Below are 22,573 nucleotides of genomic sequence, written 5' to 3'. Positions count from 1 at the left end.
AAAGGGAAGACCAGGATGCTGAAGAAGAACTGATGCATTTGAACCGTGGCGTTAGCAAAGGATCCTGAAAGTGCCAGGCGCTGCCAGAACAAACCATCTGTCTCAGAGTACACACAGCCTGAGTGCCCCTTGGCAGCACGGATGGTGGGACTCCCGCGCATACCTCTGACATGTTATCAGGAGGCCCTAAGGAAGGAGATTAGGCATGATCAGTAAAAAGGAGGAGTAACAAAATGGATTGGCATAGGAGCTGCAGCGGTGACTCAAACATGGTAAAGATGTGAGGGCGCAGGACCCGCCTGGGTTTCCTGGTGCTGTTCCTTGAGTCTGGACTGAATTGGTGACAGTGCACAGAACCATTGCATCGGATTCTTCTCTGGGCTTTGAGCTAGCAGTTTGCTGGTGGGATCATTGAGAAACAGAGTTGCGCAGCTAACTGACAGTCAGGAGGGGTCATAGCTGCTGACCACCATCAGTGATGTTTCAATAGCACAGGAACAGTAGCCCGAGTAGAACAATTTCCAACTGAAGTAAGATTCCATGTCATGCACACATTTTATGTCATAAAATCTTAGAATGTGGTCAAAATCATTCAATGGTTTTGAGACACAGAGAGAACAAGATTAAATCCTGCAGTGTTCTTGTGATTCCCATGTATGCCAGTGCAAACATCACAGTGCATTCATTTTACATAAAATAACAAAAGACTAATACATACCAATTCAATTTTCTGTATTCTCTGCAGTCTCCAGATCGTGCTAACTGTACACAAAGGATGCTATCTCACTGCGCTGCTTTATTTTTATTTGCATTTAAGAGCTTTAGCTGCACCTTATCTGCTACTGGGGGTGATGAACAAAACAGCAGGTGTGACATTGTTCTACAAATCATAAGGTGCTTTAAAGATGGAAGCATTATTTTTAAAAATAATTTTATTGGGGACTCATACAACTCTTATCACAATCCATACGTACATCACTTGTGTCAAGCACATTTATAAATTCGTTGCCCTCATCATTCTTAAAACGTTTGCTCTCCACTTAAGCCCTTGGTGTCAGCTCCTCATTCCCCGCCCTCCCCGCTCCCTCTTCCCTCATGAACCCTTGATAATTTATAAATTATTATTATTTTCACAGAAATCACATTGAAAAATAAAACTTTCATGTCAGACAGTGAAAGCTTTATTTTTGATGTGATTTTTGCGTATTGAAACATCAGAGGAAAACTAGGTAAGTTTCATTCTTTTACAGTGCGTTATTATTTCTTGGAATAAAAAGGTTGGACACACCTGGCTTTTGGATTATTTTATCATGGATCTGTAAACACAGTAGTGGCATGAAGGTTAAGAAGTGGCGCCACAACCTAGGAACTTTGCTCATGTTACTCAAGACTGTAAGCCGGTGTCTGCACATGAGGATCCATTGACAGTAGAACATTCTAATCTTCACAGAGGCGGACTGTTAGGGCTTTCTCCTGTGAAGCTGTGGGACAGATTCAAGCCACCAACCTTTCCATTCACAGCCAAGTGTCACCAGGCCTGTTTCCAAAACCAAATCAAACTTGACGACACTGAGTCAATTTGACCCATAGTGCCCTGGTAGGACATGGTAGAACTGCCTCCGTGGGGTTTCCTCGTCTGGAAAGCTTTGTAGAAGCAGACTGCTACATGTTTCTCCCATGGAGCTACTGGTGGGCTTGAACCGACCACCTTCTGTTAGCAGCTGCCCACTTAACCACTGGGCCACCAGGACGTTTTCAAGGGTCTTTAGGACCCCTTTAATGTGTTAAAAATGTTTGAGGAGCCTAAGAGCTCTTGTTTACAAGAGTTATATCTACCACTAGTCACAACATTCGGAATTCAAACAAATAAATATATATTATTCTACTCAGGAATAATAACAAGAAATCCATTACATGTTCATGCAAATAACTTCCGTTTTGAAAAATAATATTTTCACGCTGAAACAAAATTACTGTCATGTGATGCTCGTTTTATATGTTAGTAACTCTCCTTAATATCTGGCTCAGTAAAAGACGGATGGATGTTTATGTATGTTTCTGCATTTGGATCTATTGCGTATGTTGCTTTACTTGATGCTTATGGAGAGAATTTGGCCTCTTACGGATCTATTCGTTGGGGGTTAAAAAAGAATATTTTAATAGTCTTTTCAGACATTCTTCTTTGGTACTGCACTATAACTTATCCAGTCATGGGCTCTTAAAGGTTAGCTTCATTATGAAATCTGAACCCATTTCAAAGAAATTTGAGTTCTCTGTTATAGTAACAGCCGGTGGTCTTTCTTGCACCTTGACATTTCTTAAAGGAATCGTTGCATTTTACTAGATTAAAAAACACGATGCCTGCAGGAACTGCAGGGAAAGAAATGCAGAAGAAACAAGAACTGTATAAAAGGAGGTCAGAAATGACAGAGGACAAGCAGGGAGAAGAGACGGAACTTCATGAGACCCAAGTTAGAGTAGGTCTTCGACAGCAATTAAACATCTCTTCCTTTGGTGATCATGTTCGACAAATCCATCCGGGCCCAAGCGACAGTGGACCAGGGCCCAGGCTGAGGCACGCAATCCCTGGGCAGCGATGTGTTTCTTAGAGACCGCACCTCTACCCTGAAGACTTGCGCAGTAGTGGACGGGAGGTCTGTGGTGGAATGTTGGCGGGGGCTGGGGAACGGACGGCTCACCAGGCAGACCTCCCACACGTGGAGCTCCGTGGAGCTTCCATTCACACAAGATTCTGTAGCACAGTCCATGGCTCGCTAAACTGTGTTGATCTTCTTAATGTTCGTGCATTTAATTATACAACGGGCTTAATAATTGAGGACTGAAAAACTATTACTATTACCACTCCAAAATTTCTAAATCCAATAAATATGAGATAAGAAGAACATTTCCACTTTCCTGGTATGTGTGTGTGTGCGTGTGTTTCTATGGTGTGTGTGTGTTTATGGTATATGTAATGCTTTTGTTTATATGGTGTATATGGTGTGTGTGTGTGTGTTTATGTGGTGTGTGTGTATGGTATATGTGATGTTTCTGTTTATATGGTGTATATGGTGTGTGTGTGTGTGTGTGTGTGTGCGTGCGCAGTGGTTTTGAACCAACTCTTCTTCAGGGGAGATTTGAGAGTGCAGTCTGTCTCCCTAGGCTTGCTGTACTCCTGTTGCTGCCTGTGCTGCGGCACTTCAGCTGTCTGCACTGTGCCTGTGTTCGTGTATGTTGGAGTCAACTCCACCTCATGGTGGCCCGGGACTGTCAAAGTCGACCTGTGCTCCATAGGAGTTAGTGGCTGATTTCTCCAGCGCATATCACCAGACCTTTCTACCCCTGGGTAGACTTGAATCTCCAACCTTTCGGTTGTCAGTTGAGCACATTATGTGCCCTAGGCAGGAACTCCGCACTTTGGAATACTTCCTATATATGTTAGGAAGGGGCCGGCAGCCTCCTAGTTCATTTACTCTGTACCATTATTCTAGGCTAGTCTGATCATTCCTACACTTATTCATTAAAGCACTTTGAAAACTTACTACGCAGAAGTCACTGTGCTAACTACTAAGACTACAGTGCTGTAAGATTTGGTCCCTGTCTTCGAAAAGACCACCATCTTGTGAGAAGAAAGAAAATATTTCATCAATAAATACATGGACCGGAATGAGAGACCAGAGGAAGGTAGCAGATCGTTCTGGGAGCTCTAGGGAGAGCTCTGGGGGAAATTACACTTGATCCAGGACTCCTGGCTGACCTGGAGCTTGTCAGGAAGCGGGGAGGGCATCCTAAGTAGTGTGAACAACAGATGCAAAGGCTTGGGGCGATGAGAGATCATGGAATGCTCATTCTGGCGGGAACACAGGGTGAGCCATGCGAAGCCGGAGGAAATGAAGAAGTGGCTCAGCTCGGGAAGCAACAGATAGTGTGTGGAGTCAGCACGGTCCGTGTACTCAGATCTGTAATGTGGGACTGGGCAGGGAAAAATTGTATCCCGACCACTGATCCAGTGACCTAGAAGCAACTTCATCTTATGAAGAAATTAAGATAACAATGGTCTTACAAAACAGAAAGAGCACTTTTTTTCTACTTCTTTGAATAATTATTTCATCTCTTGGGAAACAACTCCCAGGTCAGAATCCGGATGTGGTATTTATATACTTGTGTGTGTGTGTGTGTGTGTGTGTGTGTACCAATAATTGGAAAACCATATGGAACTCATGCAGTTTAGCCCCAATTCATCCTTAATAGTCGGATCGAAAATCTTAGTCTGTTCAAATAGGAAGTCACCTAGGCGTTGTTGCCTCAGTGACGCTCAGACAGTGTTAACGTGAGGCAGTAGTTTACCACAAGGCAGCCGCAGTCAAAGCGCACTCACTTCCAATGAGGAAACCCTAACGGAAAAATCCACACCTGCCATGTGCTAGGAAGGAGCTCCGTCAGAAACAAGGGTTTCATATCCAGAAAACGTGTAGACTTCTTTGTTACAAAAAACAGGGATAGAGGATCCCTGAGTCCATCCCAGAAGTCTCTTCACATGTAAAACTGCATCCAGGCTCACCTTCCTTGGAGTGGCCGGCAAGGGAGGTCCCTGGGAGACTCAACAATTAAAGGTTGGTATTCACCCAGGGGTTTCTCAAAAGATAGGGCTGGAAATCTGCATCTGAAAAACCAGCCATCACACACCCCACAGAGCACAAGTCTACGATTCTGCTCTGCCACACGGAGGGCCACTGTGGTTGGATTGACTCCGTGGCGATTGGAGTGGCAAGAGAGAAGTCCTGGCCACCCTGCCCGTCTATACAGTGGTCTGTCTCTCACAGAGGATGCCCGACAAGAGCAGGTCCAGACTTGCTCCATCTTCTCGTACCCTTATGGCCCCAAAGCAGTTGAATGTGTCGCATGAATGCTCTTGTTTCTCACTGTTCTACAGAATCATTTTGGATGGGCCGGGGAAAATCCAGATCAGGAACCCGACGAGGAAAGAACAAGGAATCTATGGGTGCTCTGTAGCGAATCATCTCGGCTCAGACGTGGAAAGCTCTTCCGTGCTCTATGCAGGTAACATCTGTGCTGGTTTGGTTTTGCTTGTTGTTCACTTGGGTGGGTGGTTTCACATTAGAATCTAGAGAAGCAGTTGTTGCTCTTGAGTGGGCCTCCCAGCCATCTGGAGAGCTTGTTTACAGCACCGGTCGTGGGGCGCAGCCGCTGGAGTTTGCCACACAGTAGGTTTGGGGCAGACTCCAAGGCTTAGCACTGTTAACATAGTCCCTACTTTCTGCTGGTCCAGGGACCATGCTCTGAGAAAGGGCTGCCTGAGAGCTTGCTTTTTAAGAAGTATGAATTAATGCTATGTGCTTTGATAAACAATGTCAATACTACGTGTTCGTAGTTCTGCCAGTCAAGGAAAACAAGGATTGTCCTTTAAAAGTTGGTATAAGGAGCCCTCAGAGTTCAAGAGTTACGCACTCTGCTGCTAGCTGAAAAACGTGACCGTTTGAACCCCTCCAGCATCTCCTTGGGAGAAAGGCCCGCTTTGATGGCGATTACAGCCCAGAGAATCCTATGGAGTCGTTCCACTCTGTCATGTGTAGGTGCTGTGAGTCAGAATTGACTCGGTGTCAGCCACCAGTACAATACGATACAATGCAATACACTGCAGTACACTGCAAATATATACTTCTCTGAGACACACCTGCCAATCCTTAGAAACTCGGGATGTATCATTTCAAATTAATGCATGTCCTCCCAAGGGGCTGCTGCTGTTCTGTGCCATTGAGTCAGTTCTCACACAGCGACCTTGAGCTCAACACAAGGAAACACTGCCCAGTCCTGAGCCATCCTTACAGTTGTCCCCATTGCTGCTGCCACCATGTCAGTCCCTCTCCTCGAGGGCTTCCTCTTTTTCACTGCCCCCCCCCCCATGTTATAAAACACAACATGTCCTTCTCTAGGGACTGGTCCCTTCTGACAGCATGTCCAAAGCATGTAAGATGATGTCTCGCTATCCTTGCCTCTAAGGAGCACGCTGGCCATACATCTTCCAAGACAGATTGGGGTGTCTTCTTGGAAGTCTGTGGTACTTTCAAGATTCTTCTCCAGCACCACAATTCAAAAGCAACAATTCTTCTTCGGCCTTCTTTATTCAGTGTTCAACTTTCACAAGTGTATGAGCCAACTGAAGTGACCATGACTTAGGTTGGGTGCACCTGAGTCCGCAAGGGGGTGGTCTACTTGTATTATTATAGAGGAGTATTTTCAGCCTTGGTACATATTGACCCTGCTTTATTGTACCCAAGGCTGCATTGCAGAAGCATGATTTCTGCCCTCCCATGCCTTCCTAAACTTCTGCATTTATTCTTTTTCAAATTATTGAAGAGGAATTTATCACCATCATTTACATATGTTTTTTGTAATGCTCATCATTTACATATGTTTTTTGTCATGCACCTTTGTGGGCTATCTTTTTAATTCACCCATCCATCCACTCAGCCATCCATCTACTGAACATCTCTAAGCTGTGTATATATAAGTCCCTGTGTTGGGTACAGTATGGAAGGCAGAAGGAACCGGGACTCTGCCCCTGCTCACAGAGAACTCAGGAAAGTTTACCAAATGCAACTAGTTAAACACAACATTTCAGACTTGCGACAACCCCCTGGGCATAGTCCACCAGAGGAAGACCTGCACCTAACATACTTTCTTGTTCTCTTTGACTGAAGAGGCACCTGTCATCTTATCTGTTGAAAGAAATGTCACCAGTCCAGAGCGCACCCATCTGTTAGCTGTGGTTGGAGGCATCGTAGAGGCAGCGCTGCGAGCAAATGTGACAATCCAGTGTCCTGTAAAGGGTAAGTGTGGCCGCTGCCATTGGGAGGGCATGTGGCCAGTCTGCTGCTTCCCGAAAGGCCGGCTGGCAGTTTTGTGCTCTGGACTTCAGCCTCTAGGCTTGGAGGTCTGATTCTTCAGCACACTGACAGCGGGTCTGTCTCTCCAGTGTGAGCTCATACCGTTCATGAGACTGATGTACAAAACGGAAAGCCGGGTGACTCATTTGCAGTGGGGACTGTGACTGCCATGCACGTTGGAATGTTCACACTGGCGAGACCAGTACGTTCTGTCCCTGTGGGCAGGTGGACACGAGAGGCTAAATTTTAATCAGAATCTAGTGAATACGGAGTCAGGGCGAGGCCAGGTGGAACTCAGTAGATTTGTTCTTCGGCTAGGCCAAACCAGATCAAAGAAGCAGGAAGACCGAAATCCACAGGCCTAGCCTCAGCCCCCACCCTTGCCCGTGGTCTGCTTGAGGGTGGCATTGACCAGCCTGTGCCTCAGGGGCTCCTTTTGCCATGGTTACAACTGCGGATGAACCTCCCTCCCCACGAACGCATTCTTCCCTTAATAGAAACAGCTCTTTCCGCCTGACCTGGCTTTAACTTGGGGCTCTTGGGGCTGCGTCTTCAAGCCATTGATTTTTAAAACGCAACCTGGGACCCATGGTGGGAGTCCTGGGCCCACAACTCTCAGAACTGTAGGTGAACAGTATAAGTTGCACGTGTGTCCATTTGGTGAGGGACAGGAAAACTATGTGGATACCTTTCATCAATTTCTCAAAGATATGTAACTGCTTCAAATCTCAGAGATTCCATTTTAGGCAGCTGAGGAGCCCTTAGCCCAGTGGGGGTAAGCACTGGGTTGCCAACTACCAGGTCAGAGGTTCAAATCCACCAGCTGTGCTGTGACAGAAAGATGAGGCTGTCTGCTCCCGTGAAAATTGACAGTCTCAGAAAACCCAAAGAGCACGAAAAAACTGCCCTATAGGGCCACTGTGAATGGGAATCAACTTGATGGCAGTGTGTTTGGATTTAGGTGGTTGAAGAGCACAAATGGTTAAGCACTTGACCACTAGCCAAAAGGTGGCCACTTGAACGCACCCAGATATTCCTTGGGAGGTGATCTATCTTTCTGAAAGGTCACGGCCATGGGGCAGTGCTCCTCTGCACTCACAGCCCTGCTGGGAGTCAGAATGGACAGAGCAGCGACTTGCAAGTTATTCAGGTGACTTGACATATTCCCACAGCCCACTGTGCATCCGTGGAAGGCTCTGTGCAACTGTGTTCCCCTGTTTCCCAGTTCTAATGGGGACTCTTTAGCTGCAGCCAGAGCCTTTGCACCCTGCTTCTCTGTGCTCCCGATATCCCAGGGTAACTGCAGGAGGCACTGTGACCGCCCCCAGGAACACAGGGAAGGTGCGTGGAGACTCACTGGGAGGTCCCATCTGGCCTTCAGACTCTTCCTCCCCTGGAAGGGCCAGGTCCTTGTTTTCAAAGCTGCACTGTTGGCTCCACAAACAGTGGAAATTTGCTAACCCCCAATGTATTATTTTTCATCCCTTGGAATCCCCTGTGGTGTTTGGCCTACCCAACTTTCTGAAAAATCTCTCCAGCCTCCCTACTGACTCCGCCCACAAATGTGTGAGTTTTTTGGCAAAATGTGCCTCCCGTTATAAAGCGGACCAGCATTTTTTGGCCACGGTGAGACGAAAAGCAGAAAGGGACTTTGCAGACCCCCAGCCATGAATGTCTAGAGTTTCCACAGCCCTCCACCTGCAAAGGATGTTGCTTACACACACACACACACACACACACACACACACACACACATAACCACCTCAACTTCAAGCATTCTTTTCTTATTTTAACTTGTACAATTGTTTCAAGTTAGACTTTGAGGGAATGACTCATTGGAAGTATTTTGAAAACTGGAATTTGTGTAAGACAGAAACCTGTCAGAGATGGAAAACTCCTGTATTTTCCATTCATAGAGAGCCACGGAGAAGTGGTAAGACTGCACCCTGCCACAGGCTGAAAACTTGCAAGACATGGAAAAACAAGGCCACCTGTCTGCGGACTCACTCTCCCAGGGCTTGCTGTATGTTAGTTGCCGTCCCAGTCAGGGACGGTAATGAGTGGAAGTGCTCTGCTGAGCAAAACCTTCAGAAACGATGGCTAACCGTGGGTTTTACTCTCCCATCCAGGCCCAGTCGGAAGGTGGGCCCCTCTGACTCCGCTGTCAGACTCCAGTGGCCCTGTCTGCTCTGTCTCCATTGAGCTCTGTGCTGGACACACTTAATCTCCCTCCTCCCACCCTCCACCCTCAACTCTTCATAGGAATTGTTCTATTTGGCCTTTCTTTGCCCGGAAGTCACTCATCCCCCCGCCCCCACCCCCCACCCCACTCCCCCTGGGGAACTCATCAGAAATCCTTTTCAAAACTGATCCAGGACCAGATGCACTGCATCCATTTTTAATTGAGTCTCACTTCAAGTAAATCTGTTGAGACTATCTATGCAATCAATCAAGCCCTCAGGCACTAACTGAAAGGTTGGTGGTTCTAAGCCACCTCAAGGTCTGTCTGAGCAAGACTGAGTGAATGACTTCCCAAGGCAGCCACTGTGGAAAGCCCGGAGGAGCACAGTTCTCCTGTCAGAAATGGGAAACGTGATATGAAAGGGAGAAGGCACTTTGGCCGGTCTCTCGTTTCGACCCCTCGTTTCAGGCCTGGTGACATTATAATGCTTACATAATTGAAGGCTACCTCAAGAAGTCCCATAGTTTCATACTGCAAATTGAGATGGCTTCTGTACATTGGTGACATACATGTTTTTCATTTGCCCTTAACATATTTTCTCAATAATTATCATAAATGACTGTTTGTAGATCTCGTGGCTTCTAGACCCTTGTTTCTCAAAGTGGGCGATACCACTCCCTGGGGGAACTGGATGATCCCGGTGGGCTGCAACCCTATTTACCTACACTTGACCCTGGACTCTGAGCTATAGTACAAAACTTTTTCACTGAAAGGGGTGCTAAGTAATTTTTTTCTGAAAAGGGGGCTGTGAGACAAGTAGGTTTAGGAACCTATATTCTAGATAGGTTTGCTTCTGTCTGATGTAGACAAATGTTTTTCAATCAATCCTTGTGGAATGGCTATGCACAACGGTGGTCTTTAATCACTGCTGGGTGTTATTCCTAATAACTTCATCAAATCGTGGAACCTGGAAAGCTGCACCTGGAAGAAGTTTACACCTCTCTGGTGCAAGAGGTCATTGGGTTTCTGTTTTCTGAAAACTAGAAACAATTTAACTGCACCCCCTCTGCCACCTTCTGGTAAGAGAGGAGCGCACATCTGAAGCAAATGGGCAGTCAGGATTCTTCGCTGTGGCTTCCCATTGTGCTAATGCATGGACGATGGACCTTTGTGTCTCCTGAGGGTCATTTTCTAATGTGTGTCCTCTCTTATTTAACCAGCTGCTCGTCAGAGGCGAACTTGATCTGAATTCCTCCTCTCAAACGTTCTAGTGGCGTGGCCGCTTCCTCTCTCGGAGCAGCAGAAGTTGCTCAGCCCCCAGGTTGGGGCAGTGTGCCGCCAGGAAACGGCAGGCTCCAAAATAGGTAGCAATAGCAAAGCCGTCAACAGCTCCAACCCGAGAGTACCAGACAACGGCTCTGTAGAGCAGACCCAGGTGGTCTGGAAATGTTAAAGATGCCTGGAAACTAAACTAGAGAATGAAACTGTCTTATACTGTTCTTTATAGAACATAGGTGTCTAGCCACCTAAGAAGGAAATGTTCTGTCACTGTGGACTGTACTGTATTGAGAGCCCTGTCAAAGCAGCAGGGACACACGGAGCTCTCAAAGGGGGCAGTGACAGTGAGCGGGAGGCAAATAAATGGATCAACTATTTACATTTTAGCAATGGGAAGGTAGCTGTGTGTGTGACTGAGGGGTTTTCCTAGGAATGCAAAGATTTTTTTTTTTTACACTTACAAATACCTATTTTGAACACTTAACAAATCGAAAGCAGATGCTTTGAGTGACCTTAGGATATAGGATGATTATGAGTGACTAATACTTCTGAGAGATAGAAGCCCTGGTGGCACAACAGTTAAACACTTGACTGCTACCCTAAAGGTTGATGGTTCAAACCCACCCTGACTCTCCGTAAGGTGGGGGTGGGGGGGAATCTTCCCGGTCTGCTTCTGTAAAGATCACGGCCAAGAAAACATGGTGGGGCATTTGGGCTCCGTCACATGGAGTCACTATGATTTGAAAGGGGCTTGAAGGTCCCAAATAACAATGCTCCTTAAGGTTGCTTAGAAGCAAGGATGGACTTTGGACATGTGATCGGAGGCCAAGTCCCTGAAGAAGGACGTCATGCATGCTTGGTAAAGGACAGGGTCAGTCTCTTAACAAGATGGATTGGCCAGTGGCTTCAACAGTAGGCTCAAACAGGGCAGCAGGTGTGAGAACAGCCCAGAACCACAGTGTTTTGCTCTGCTGTGCATCAGGCCACTCAGAATCAGAGCAGACTGGATGGCATCTAACAACTCCTGCCTCTGAAAGAGGGGCTAGACAGGATTGGACAGAAGATGAAGGAGGCGTGCTGCAGGCCCACTAGCTGGTAGCCAGGGCAGGGGAGCCGGGCAGCCCATGGCAGCCCAGACTTCGCATGCTTGTCTCCGTCAGTCATTGGAAAGGGTTCACTGAAGCTCATGGTGAAGGCACCACGGAGGCTGTCTGCCCACAGCACCGCCAGCAGCTGGGCCACGAGGGCCCCGTTGATGGGACTCTGGGTGGAGCAGCTTCACTCCAGCCACAGAGATTCAGGCAGACAAAACTGGTGCTCATATTATGAGATACAGAAAAAGCATTTGATAAACGGCAGTGCAAACTGGTGATAAGAACTCTGGATGAACAAATAATAGTAGATATCATCCTTAACTTGATACAAATCCCTATCAAAGGAACTGGAAATACAGGGAATCCAGGGCAGATGATCCCTTCAGGACCAGTGGTGTGAGTGGCGATACTGGGAGGGTGGAAGGAGGGTGGGTTGGAAAGGGGGAACCGGTTACAAGGATATACATATAACCTCCTCCCTGGGGGACAGACAACAGAAAAGTGGGTGAAGGGAGATGTCGGACAGGGCAAGATATGACAAAATAATAATTTATAAATTATCAAGGGCTCAGGAGGGAGGGGAAAAATGAGGACCTAATGCCAGGGGCTTAAGTGGAGAGGAAATATTTTGAGAATGATGAGGGCAGTGAATGTACAAATGCGCTTTACACAATTGATGGATTGTGATAAGAGTCATATGAGCCCTTAATAAAAATGATTAAAAAAATCAAAAAGAAAGCAAAATAAAAAACTCACACCTATTAAAAAAAAAATTGGCCAAACAGGAAAAAAAAATCCCTATCAAAAACCTATAATAATAGTGAGGCTTTAGAAACATTCCTATTAAATTACAGGGAACAAGAAGGATTTCCTATTTACTCGTGTGTTGTCTTAATTAATATTCTCTATTTCACCTCTCTGGGTTCTAATAGTCATTGTAATGGATACACAGAACTCTCAGACAAAATTCATGACTAAAGGGTTTATTAAGGAAGTTAACAAGTTGTGATGCTAGTGAGAAATTCTCAGGGTTGAGATGTTTATCAAAGCATGTTACAAAGTTCTTTCGGGTCTGTTAATAAATGACCCAAGGGGCATATCACTCCACTATAAGCCTCAACCAAAAGGCATTCAGCTCAAGCTCCATGGGCTGGCAAACCCACCCTATTCAATTAAGTGCCCAGAGGCACCCCACTCCGCACGCCCACATCTTGCACAAAGCACTCAGCGTTAGTTACTCTGTGGGTTGGGACATCCACCATGCTGTTCCGTCCTCTGACTCCTGGTCCGGCTACTGCTTCTCTGATGGGATGGTGGTCTCTGGGATCCAGGAGGTTCACTGCACAGGAATCTTGGGTCCAGAGGACACACTCCCCTCCTGGCTCTTTCTGATAATGAGATCCCTCCTCCTGCTTCTCACAGGTCTCATTTTATACACAGCAGGATGGCATTCTAGGAGATTCTGTTTGCTGTTCCTCACAGGTGAATCCTATCTGTATCTTCCTTCACCTTCTTACCAGACCCAAGCAGGGAAAGGCCCCTTGGTGAGACTTAGACTTTGACTAGCTAGATATATTAAACAATTAATTGCCTCTGCTGACCACTCCTTGGTTCTTCTAGCCATTGTCCATTTTATACTGAAGGATTAGCTTCCTCCCTTCAAATCTTTGTCTTTTTTTCACATCCATAAGAGTTTGTAAGTCAACCACTTTATGCCTTTATCTTCTCCCATTTTAGATATCCAATTTTTAAATTGTCTGTCCCTAATACCCTAGTGCTGAGGAGACAAAAAGGTTACTTAATGTGATGGGTTTCATTACTGGTTGAACCTTTGGCCATCTGCATATTCATAAACAAAATTCAGTCTACATGAGGCTACTCATCAAAACTTCATCAATGTGCGCCAGCTCACAGAGTCAGGCAACCTTCTCTTCGTTTAGTTGGGTTCTGGTCACCTCAGCCCTAGCCATCCATGCTAGGTCAATTGGTACCAGTTTCAATCTTTGCATCCACACTAGAATCTTGGAAGAGTTGGACATTTGGAACTTCTTCAATCTCCAACAACTTGGGACTAGTTTGGTATTTATAAATGACTTTTACAAATAAATGACTACCACAACTACTACTTAACACTCTTCTGGAGGTCTAGTCAATGCAATATTACAAAAAAATATTTTTAAAGCACTGGCATTCCATGATGCTCACCTTTCCGACATGATTGCTGAAGACAAAGTGAGTGCATAAGCAAATGTGGTGAAGAAAACTGATGCAGCCTGGCTATCACAAGATATAGCATCTGGCGTCTTAAAAGCTTGAAGGTAATCAAGTGGCCATCTAGCTTAGAAGCAACAAAGCCCACATGGAAGAAACAAACTAGCCTGTGTGATCACCAGGTGTTGATGGGATGAGGTATCAGGCATCAAAGAACAAAAAATCATATCATTGTGAATGAGGGGGAGTCCAGAGTGGAGACCCAAAGCCTGTCTGTAGGCAACTGGACATCCCCTTACAGAAGGGTCACAGTGGGGAGACGAGCCAGTCAGGGTGCAATGTAGCAATGATGAAACATACAACTTTCCCCTAGTTGTTAAATTCTCCCCACCCCACTACCCCTATCATGATCCCAATTCTCCCTTACAAATCTAGCTAGACCACAGCATGTACACTGGTACAGATAGGAACTGGAAACACAGGGAATCCAGGAAAGATGATCCCTTCAGGACCAGTGGTGAGAGTGGTGATACTGGGAGGGTGGAGGGAAGATGGGGTAGAAAGCGAGGACCAATCACAAGGATCTACATATAACCTCCTCCCTGGGGAATAGACAACAGAAAAGTGGGTAAAGGGAGATGTTCGACAGTGTAAGACATGACAAAATAATAATAATTTATAAAATTATCAAGGGTTTGTGAGGGGGGTCGCAGGGAGGGAGGGGATAAATGAGCTGATACCAAGGGCTCAAGTAGAAAGCAAATGTTTTGAGAATGATGATGGCAACAAATGTACAAATGTGCTTGACACAATGGATGGATGTATGGATTGTGATAAGAGTTGTACAAGCTCCCAATAAAATGATTTAAAAGAAAATTTCTTTTAAACATTTATAGAATTAGAATGACTTCTTATTTAATGACTATATAATTATCTGCACTGAAGATCCAAAAGTATACAGAGGCAAACTCTCAGATTTCTATCCAACCCAAACTCACGAGTTGATTATAATGCATGGCAATTCTATAGAGGGTTTCCAAGACTGTAACTGATTATGGGAATAGAAAGTTACGTCTTTCTCCCGAGGAGTGGGTTGGTGGATTCGAGCTGCTGACCTTGTGTTTAGTAGCCCAGGAGTTATCCAATATGCCACCAGGACTCCTAGAGAGACAGAATCCTTTTCACTGCTGATCAGAGAGTATATTGGAAGAAACACATTAGAGATAAATGTTGTGATAGCCAGTCAACTCCAAGTCACTCAAAACCAGAAACTGAGCTTGTGCCTATAGTACTTACATATGCTTAAAAGATATGGTTAAAAGAATGAGCATTGCGACTTTATTTGTAATAGGATAGAAAAAGAAAAAAACAATGAGGAAGAAGTAGATGCAGAGGTAGAGACAAAAGGAGGGAGGGGGAAAAGGGAAGTGAGGTAGAAACATCAACCAGTGGGAGAAAGGACATATGACAATATATTCTATACAGAAATGATAATTAATGACTTAGAGTTACAGATACAAGTGTGGCTACATCTTGAACACATAACCTGTCAACAAGAGTGCCAGGAAAAGTCAATGAGGAAAGACTAGTCCTTTTGACCTCTAGTACTGGGACAACTGGACAGCCACAGGCAGAAGAATGCAATTGCACCTCCACCTCACAACGTACACACACATCAATCCAAAGTGCTCTGAAGACCTAAATGGCAGCGCTAACGCTACAACATTTGTAAAAGAAAACGGGCTTTGGACCAGGTAATGGTATTCTTCGGTACCAGCAACAAAAGAAAATGCATAAATTAGACTTTATGGAATGTAAAAAGCTGTATGTTTAAAATGACACTATAAGGAAAATTGGAAGACGACTAACTGTTTGACTTACCCACATGATTTTTAAAAAATCATTTTATTAGGGGCTCATACGACTCTTATCATAATCCATACATACATCAATTGTGTAAAGCACATTTGTACATTCATTGCCCTCATCATTCTCAAAACATTTCCTCTCCACTTAAGCCCCTGGCATCAGCAACTCATTTTCCCCACTCCCCCCACCCTCATGAACCCTTGATAATTTTCAAGTTATTATTTTATCATATCTTGCACTGTCCGACGTTTCCCTTCACCCACTTTTCTGTTGTCCATCCCCCAGGGAGGAGGTTATATGTAGATCTTATGATCAGTTCTCTCTTTCCAACCCACCCTCTCTCTACCCTCCCAGTATCGTCACTCTCACCACTAGTCCTGAAAGGATCATCCGCCCTGGATTCCCTGTGTTTCCAGTTCTTATCTGTACCAGTGTACATCCTCTGGTCTAGACAGATTTGTAAGGTAGAATTGGGATCATGATAGTCGGGGGATGCAGGGAGGAACCATTTAGGAACTAGAGGACAGTTGTATGTTTCATCGTTGCTACATTGCACCCTGACTGGCTGGTCTCCCCCCTGTGACCCTTCTGTAAGGGGATGTCCAGTTGCCTACAAATGGGCTTTGGGTCTCCACTCCGCACACACACCCTCATTCACAATATGATTTTTTGTTCTGATGATGCCTGATACCTGATCCATTCGACACCTCATGATCGCACAGGCTGGTGGAAAGCTGATCTTTAAGGCAAAGCAATAGGAGAGATTTTGAAATTTTAATAGGAGACAAGGATGTAAAATATGTAAAGAAGTCTTTCAACTCAGCATTCAAAGGCAAACAGCCCAGCTAAGACTGGGCAAATGAACTGAATAGCGGCTTCCCTATAGAAGCTACAAACACCTAATCGCGCACACCAAGATGCCCAGTATCATTAGTCACTGGGGACAATGGGACACTGAGTGACGGAGAATCTCTATCCAGTTTGGGAAGATTGGGAAAGGAACCCAGAAAGAAAATACCTCTCAGCTAGATTTAATATCTCTTCCAAAGGAGTTAACCAGAGCAGGAATACCAGCCCATAAAAGTCCTTTTACCTACATTATCACTTTTCAAATATAGTTGTCATGAAAAGAACAGAAAGAAATAGTGTAAGAATCTACAAATAAGAGGAAACCAGAATTTGATTTAAAAAACAAACAAACATTTGAATTTCATATTCGAAAAGTATTGCCACTAAGGATCCAGTCCATGTATGCTTGAGTTTATTCCGAATGAAGCGTGTTCAAACATGTGTCTGTGACGAGAGGCTGCTGCAGACAAGTCCTCCCAGTCACACGCTTGTCTTCGTCTCATTCGGATGCCCTAAAAAAATGTCCCAGTGAAAGCAGAATTCCAAGATCTGCTGTGCCAGTCAACTGCAAGGCCAAAAAGCCAGCTCAGAAGGTTCCAGTGAGTGCTTTTTATTATTATTCCAGGGGGTAATCATTACAGATTTCTCCCAAAGGACACAATGTGTTCATGGATGCTTACTAAGAAGAAGTTTTCAGAAAATCCAAAACTTTATCCATGATAAATCGCCCAAGGACGTTGCCCCAAGGATTTATTTTCCATCACGACAATGCACTTGCTCGTTCTTAGAAGGCAGCACGTGTTATCCTAAGAGAATTTCTTTGGGAAACCTTGCCCCGTCCATTTTACAACCCTGATCTTACCGCATCAGACTTCATTATTGTTCTCAACATTGAAAATACATTTGAAACGGTCGTGACCGGATTCTCTCAAGGGTGCCTGCGCTGCCGTGTTAACGTGGCCCCGAGCTGACGAGTGAAGAACTGAGCGAGCCAGAGGGAAACAGCAGACCGAGATGGGTGCTCGTGAAGAGACAGTCGCTTTACAGTTTGATGTTTTTGTTTGATAAAGATGTCTATGATTTTTAACTTACCCTCACTTTTGAAAGCTGATGTTTATTTAAGGCAAAGCACCTTCGGTGAAGGGAGGTGAATGCAGAGGAAACTTTGAGGTGATTTGAATAGCCTTAAATGGAAGTGATTCATGTCTGGATCACATCCAAAAACACTCTTCCTAGAAGTTAGGAGATGAGTTACAGTCCAGTGCTTACCAGTCATGCTCACACTTCAACTTGCCTCCAGGCAGCCAGGAGGAGGACACCAGGAAGGAGGTTTCCGCTGGGATAAGCAAGTAAGTTGGAGCTCCCTGGACTCAGTGCCTAAGTGGTCCACTGCGGACCAGAAGGTCAGTGGTTAGAGCCCACCAGCTGCTCAGCAGGAAAGGCCTGCCCGCATGACGATTCCTGGCGTGGAACCCCAATTCTGTGGTAATGAGTAAGGAGGCACCATCTAGTTGAACCAAGCCTCGAGTCTAGTTGTGGAGTGACATTCACGGAGTTTCCCTCTAATGCAAACAAACCTGGTTCAGGAGGGACACTCAGTGAGGAGGGCTCAGATTGGAATCCACTCCCTGCTTCGGAAGCTGGAGCCGTTTCCACTCTGGAAGGCATCTCCTAGCCAGTGATTTCTTCTCGCATAAAAATTACCGAATTTCATTATGAAAAAAAAAAAAAGAAAACATACTGGAATTTGTAAAGGAAAAGCCCCATCACAAAGGCAGCCATTATTACGAGTTGGTCATATTTCTGTAACCTTGTCTCTATATTTAAATCGTCGAATTTTTTCATGTTATTAGGAAAATCAACATGTCATTCAAATAATTGCATACATATATCAGTGCAGGACTGTAAATTATTAAGGTATTCTCTCGTTTGGGGAAACTTACACTATCTTTCTTAATAAGTACACATCATAGCATATAAAATAAATATCTTTCTGCATGTAATTTACTCTTTATGCATGTAACTTACTCTTGTTTGGATTATTTAAATTACTAGGTCAGAGAGCATTCAATATTTTTACAACTCCAAATAAATATTGCCAAATTACCTTATTAAAAAATTGGAACCTAACCAGTATGTATAGATTGAAGCTTGCCATGTTTGCCACTTTTTGCTGTTCATTGATGAGAGGATAGATACAAAGGTAGGTAAAAGAAATAGCCCTGCCCAACGTATCGACCTGAGTCCCTGGGTGATACAGATGTCGTTGAGCCACTACCTGATGGGTTGAGTGTATAAATCCACCACGGCTCAGCTTGGAAGAAAGGGCTGGCAACTACTTCGGAGAGAGGAGCTATTGAAAACCTATGGCAAACATTGGTTCTGTTATTTATTTATTTATTAATGCCCGTGGGATTTATTTTGAGAAAATCAGGGATGCTTCAACATTACGCAATCAATCAACAAAACGACCCACATTTAATTCTCAAGCCTTTTGGAGTCCCTTTGATTTAAAAAACAGAAAGCAAGCCCTTCTCTTCAGAGAAGCAAAGTTACCTACGACATTTTGCACAGTCTTCAGAAGACTTCAAGGGAAAACCTGCCGATGGTCTGCCGCCTGTGTTTTATGAGCAGAACCCTTGGTGCTCCGGTCTATTCTAGAGGAAAGGTCACTTAGTTTACTCAGCCGATGCTTTTTAAGTGTGTTCCCTCTTCTATAGTATGTTAATCTCTTGGTCAGCCCATCTGCAATGTGTTCAACAGCTGAAAAGAAAATTATGTGTATTTCAAACCTCTTTATTCCTCAAAAAATGCTACCCTTGTTTTTCCTCTTTATCTTCAGTTCAGAAATCCTCCCACCTTCCTCCTCCTCCTCCTCCTCTAGTCCTACACTCAAACAGTCATTCCAAGATGGTTGGGAATGCCATGTCTGGCTCCCCATTCCATCAACATTCCCTAAGCCCAGGCGAGCTTCTCAGTGCACAAAGATGACTTAGATCTCATGCCCACAGGTTTGCAGACAAGGAAACTGTGATATCATGTCATAAATGCCCACTGTAGAAGGGTTTATAAAGTATAACAGACACAGAAGAGAGACTAGGCAAGGCTACTAAAGGTTTAGAGAAGGTTGACAAGAGAAATGACCTTTCAACCACACCATAGGAAATAAAAAAGGAAGGCCTCTTGGGCAACAACAACAACAACACAAGGCACACATGTGCACGAGCAGAGATGAGAGACCCTGGCTTGTTTGTGAAACCACAAGCTGATCTACACGATCTAAATGGAAGATGTCAGCAGGAGTGGGAAGATCAAAGTGGCTTTGAATGTACAAACTAGGACCGGATTATGAAAGGCTTTTAATGTCATGCCAACAAGCTAGGGCTTTATTTTATTGTCCCTGGGGAGAAGCAATGGCAGCATTGGAGGATACTGATGTGGATTGGTCGGTCTATTATTTTAGAAAGAATATTCTGCCTACAATGGAGCCCTGGTAGTGTAGTGGTTAAGTGTTAGGCTGCCATCCACATGGTCAGCAGTTCAAAACCACCAGCAACTCCTCAGGAGAAAAACTGGGCTTCCGGCCCCCATAAATAGTTACAGTCTCAGAAACCCCCAGGGTGGGGTGTGCTATGAGTCAGCATTGATTCCATGGAACTGAGAGTTGAGTTATTCTGCCTACCATAAAGATAAAAATTAGAGGGAGAAAGAAATGGCAGAAAGTATAACCTGAATTCAATCAAATTGTATCAGTAATCGTTGAGGCTAAAATCTTCCATTCACTCAAGACATTAAAATTAGATGTCCATATCACCAGTTTATCGAGAAGAGAGAACAGGCAGATTTAGCACATTTTACAATGGATGCATCATTGACTAATGAGCTTTGAGACAGGTGTTAGTGGTCTAGGGCAGGGATCTTGGCTCATTGGTGTTTGAAAGAATAATGATAACTGGAGCATCTAATGTATCAGCTTGAACAGCATCTGAGATGGATCTTACTATTGTTATCTTTGCTGATGATGAGACAGGCACAGATAGAAATGCAATGTCTCCTTCATTTTCAGACCGAATGCATGTGTCCACTAGGATTGAAACCCACCGCTGTGTGAGTCCAAAAGAATTGGACTGAGAAGTAGACTCTTGGCTTAAGACAATGAAGTGGGAACCAGGATGTCGAACCAAAGGGAGCCATGACAAGGCAGAAGTCTGAGGCAGGACTTCGTTTGGCACTGTTGAGTTTTGCCCAGTGTGTCAGAGGCTCAGGGGCTTCAGGCCCGGCCCATCCTCACCTGGAGAGCTACTCCCTGATATAAAAACAAGGATTCAGGTAGAGGAGATAGACAGCCATTGTGCCAGCCAGTAGGACACCAATGAGCGAATAAGCAAAGTTTGACCTATGACCTCATTTAGGCCCCAGGTTAATGGAGGCACCATTGGGACTCATGTTTCCACATCTCTGCAGTACTGGGAAAGGAACATGGTGAATTGTGTGCTATTGATCAATGACTACCCGCTCCTTACCCATGTTGTACCACCAACCTTGTAGTTAGGAGCCCATTGGTTACCCCACAGTGCCACTAGAGGGCCTGTGAAATGTTCAGAATTGGTAACTATGGAGACAGAAAGCATCAAGACTTCTGTCTTCCTTCTTCTCTGTCCCTGGCCCCAGGCGAGGGACTCAAACAGATTATTATAAACTTGATTATGGCGGATCGACCATGGTATACTATGATACTTGGTCAGTTGACGTCCCACTTGACCCAACCTGAATTTCCTCTAGGCTCAATATTTCTTGATTGTCCCACGACAGAAATTTCTTCTCTGGCTTTAAAAAACAAACAAACACATATTACTGAGAGATACTACAGACGTTGTATCATTCCATAGTTCAATCACATCAAGCAGTGTTATGCAATTGCTACGACAATCCGTTTCAAAGCAGTTTCTTCCTTCTTGAACGCCTTCATGTCAGCTCCACTCTACCCCTTCTCCCCACTATAGCCCTCAGGAAGGATCCCTTATTCTGCTTGTCTCTATACGTCATCAGTCCTGGGTTTCAGATACTGAAAAACAGAAATAAAGCATGTGGCAAAAATGCAAGAGGGCTACCCACAAAATACATTAGAGATAAGCCCCAATATGAAAGAGAGAGAGAGAATGTCGAAAACCAGATCAGGACGGGAGTGTATCAGAGGGGGGATCAAGTGACAAGTAACTATTCCAGTCAGGTTTATCACTTTGATCTCCTATAGCCATCTCCCCGATACTCCGATAACCAGTTATTCCCTCCCTCCATGATGCATACAGGGAAATCACCAGCGGCTTATTTCATGCGTAGCTCTCATGGGCTTCCCTCTCATCCATAGCCTTCTGCAAACCACAATCTCACAATTTAAGCTCTGGTACGATTCCCTCTTGCGACTTTGATTATATAATTTACAGTCTCCTTCAGTCTCAGATGATGGTGCGCTGCTTCCATGTGGATTTAGTTGACATCTCATTTAGATGGCTGATTGTTTGGAAACAAGCCTTTAAAACCCAGATGCTAATCTATTTGATAGCCGGGCACAATCTAATTTCTTCATCACTGTTTGCTATTTCACCCATATCTTCTTGTGTTCCCTTCCTGCGGGCGAGTATTGAGCGGCGCCATGATGTAAGAATGAATTATTCTTACATTGGAGCTAGGATTTCATGTGGGCCACAAATCCATTCCCAGATCTAGGTTTTTGGCTTTTGGCTCTCCTTACTGACCTCCTTGTTAAGTTATGGTCAGAGACATTGTTTTGCTCCTCTGAACTCCAGCTGTTTTCTAAAGAGGGTGGATTCCTGCCCTTCGGAACATGTTGGTTGGCTGACAGTTGCCCACATGTGTGTCACAGTGGAACTCCAGCAAGTTCTCAATGACTGACTTTTCCTAGGTGGATCACCGGGCCTTTCTTCCAAGGTGCCTCTGATTAACCTTTGGGCTATCAGCCAGCGTGGTAAGAGTCTGCATCACCTGGGATTGGTAGGTTTACACAGCTGCATTGTAGGCAAGGTTGCATAGTAGAGGGAAAGGATGTAGCGTTCTTCTGCTGATCCAAGAGAGTAGGGGTAAGGAGAAGAGGGTGAGGGCAAGGGAAGACAGGAAGTCTAGAGAGCAAGGTGTTGAGCTGCCTTTGCCATGATGCCTGAATC

The 22,573-nt window shown here is 44.9% G+C and overlaps 1 protein-coding gene across 1 annotated transcript in view; it reads left to right on the top strand.

Annotated features, from left to right (window-relative positions):
- Positions 1-22,573, top strand: part of ADAMTSL3 (ADAMTS like 3) — a 411,606-nt gene that overhangs the window by 352,599 nt on the left and 36,434 nt on the right. Inside the window, exons 21-22 of the mRNA XM_045286295.1 lie at positions 4,934-5,061; positions 6,723-6,851. Of these exons, the coding sequence (XP_045142230.1) occupies positions 4,934-5,061; positions 6,723-6,851 (257 nt within the window). The remainder of the gene's footprint in view (positions 1-4,933; positions 5,062-6,722; positions 6,852-22,573) is intronic.

The sequence above is a fragment of the Echinops telfairi genome, unplaced genomic scaffold (assembly GCF_000313985.2).
Source record: "Echinops telfairi isolate 266 unplaced genomic scaffold, ASM31398v2 ScPeMD7_7;HRSCAF=31, whole genome shotgun sequence".
NCBI classification, from domain to species: Eukaryota; Metazoa; Chordata; class Mammalia; order Afrosoricida; family Tenrecidae; genus Echinops; species Echinops telfairi.
Note: the sequence above shows the minus strand (reverse complement) of the source record. Positions and strands in the feature narration are given on the sequence as shown.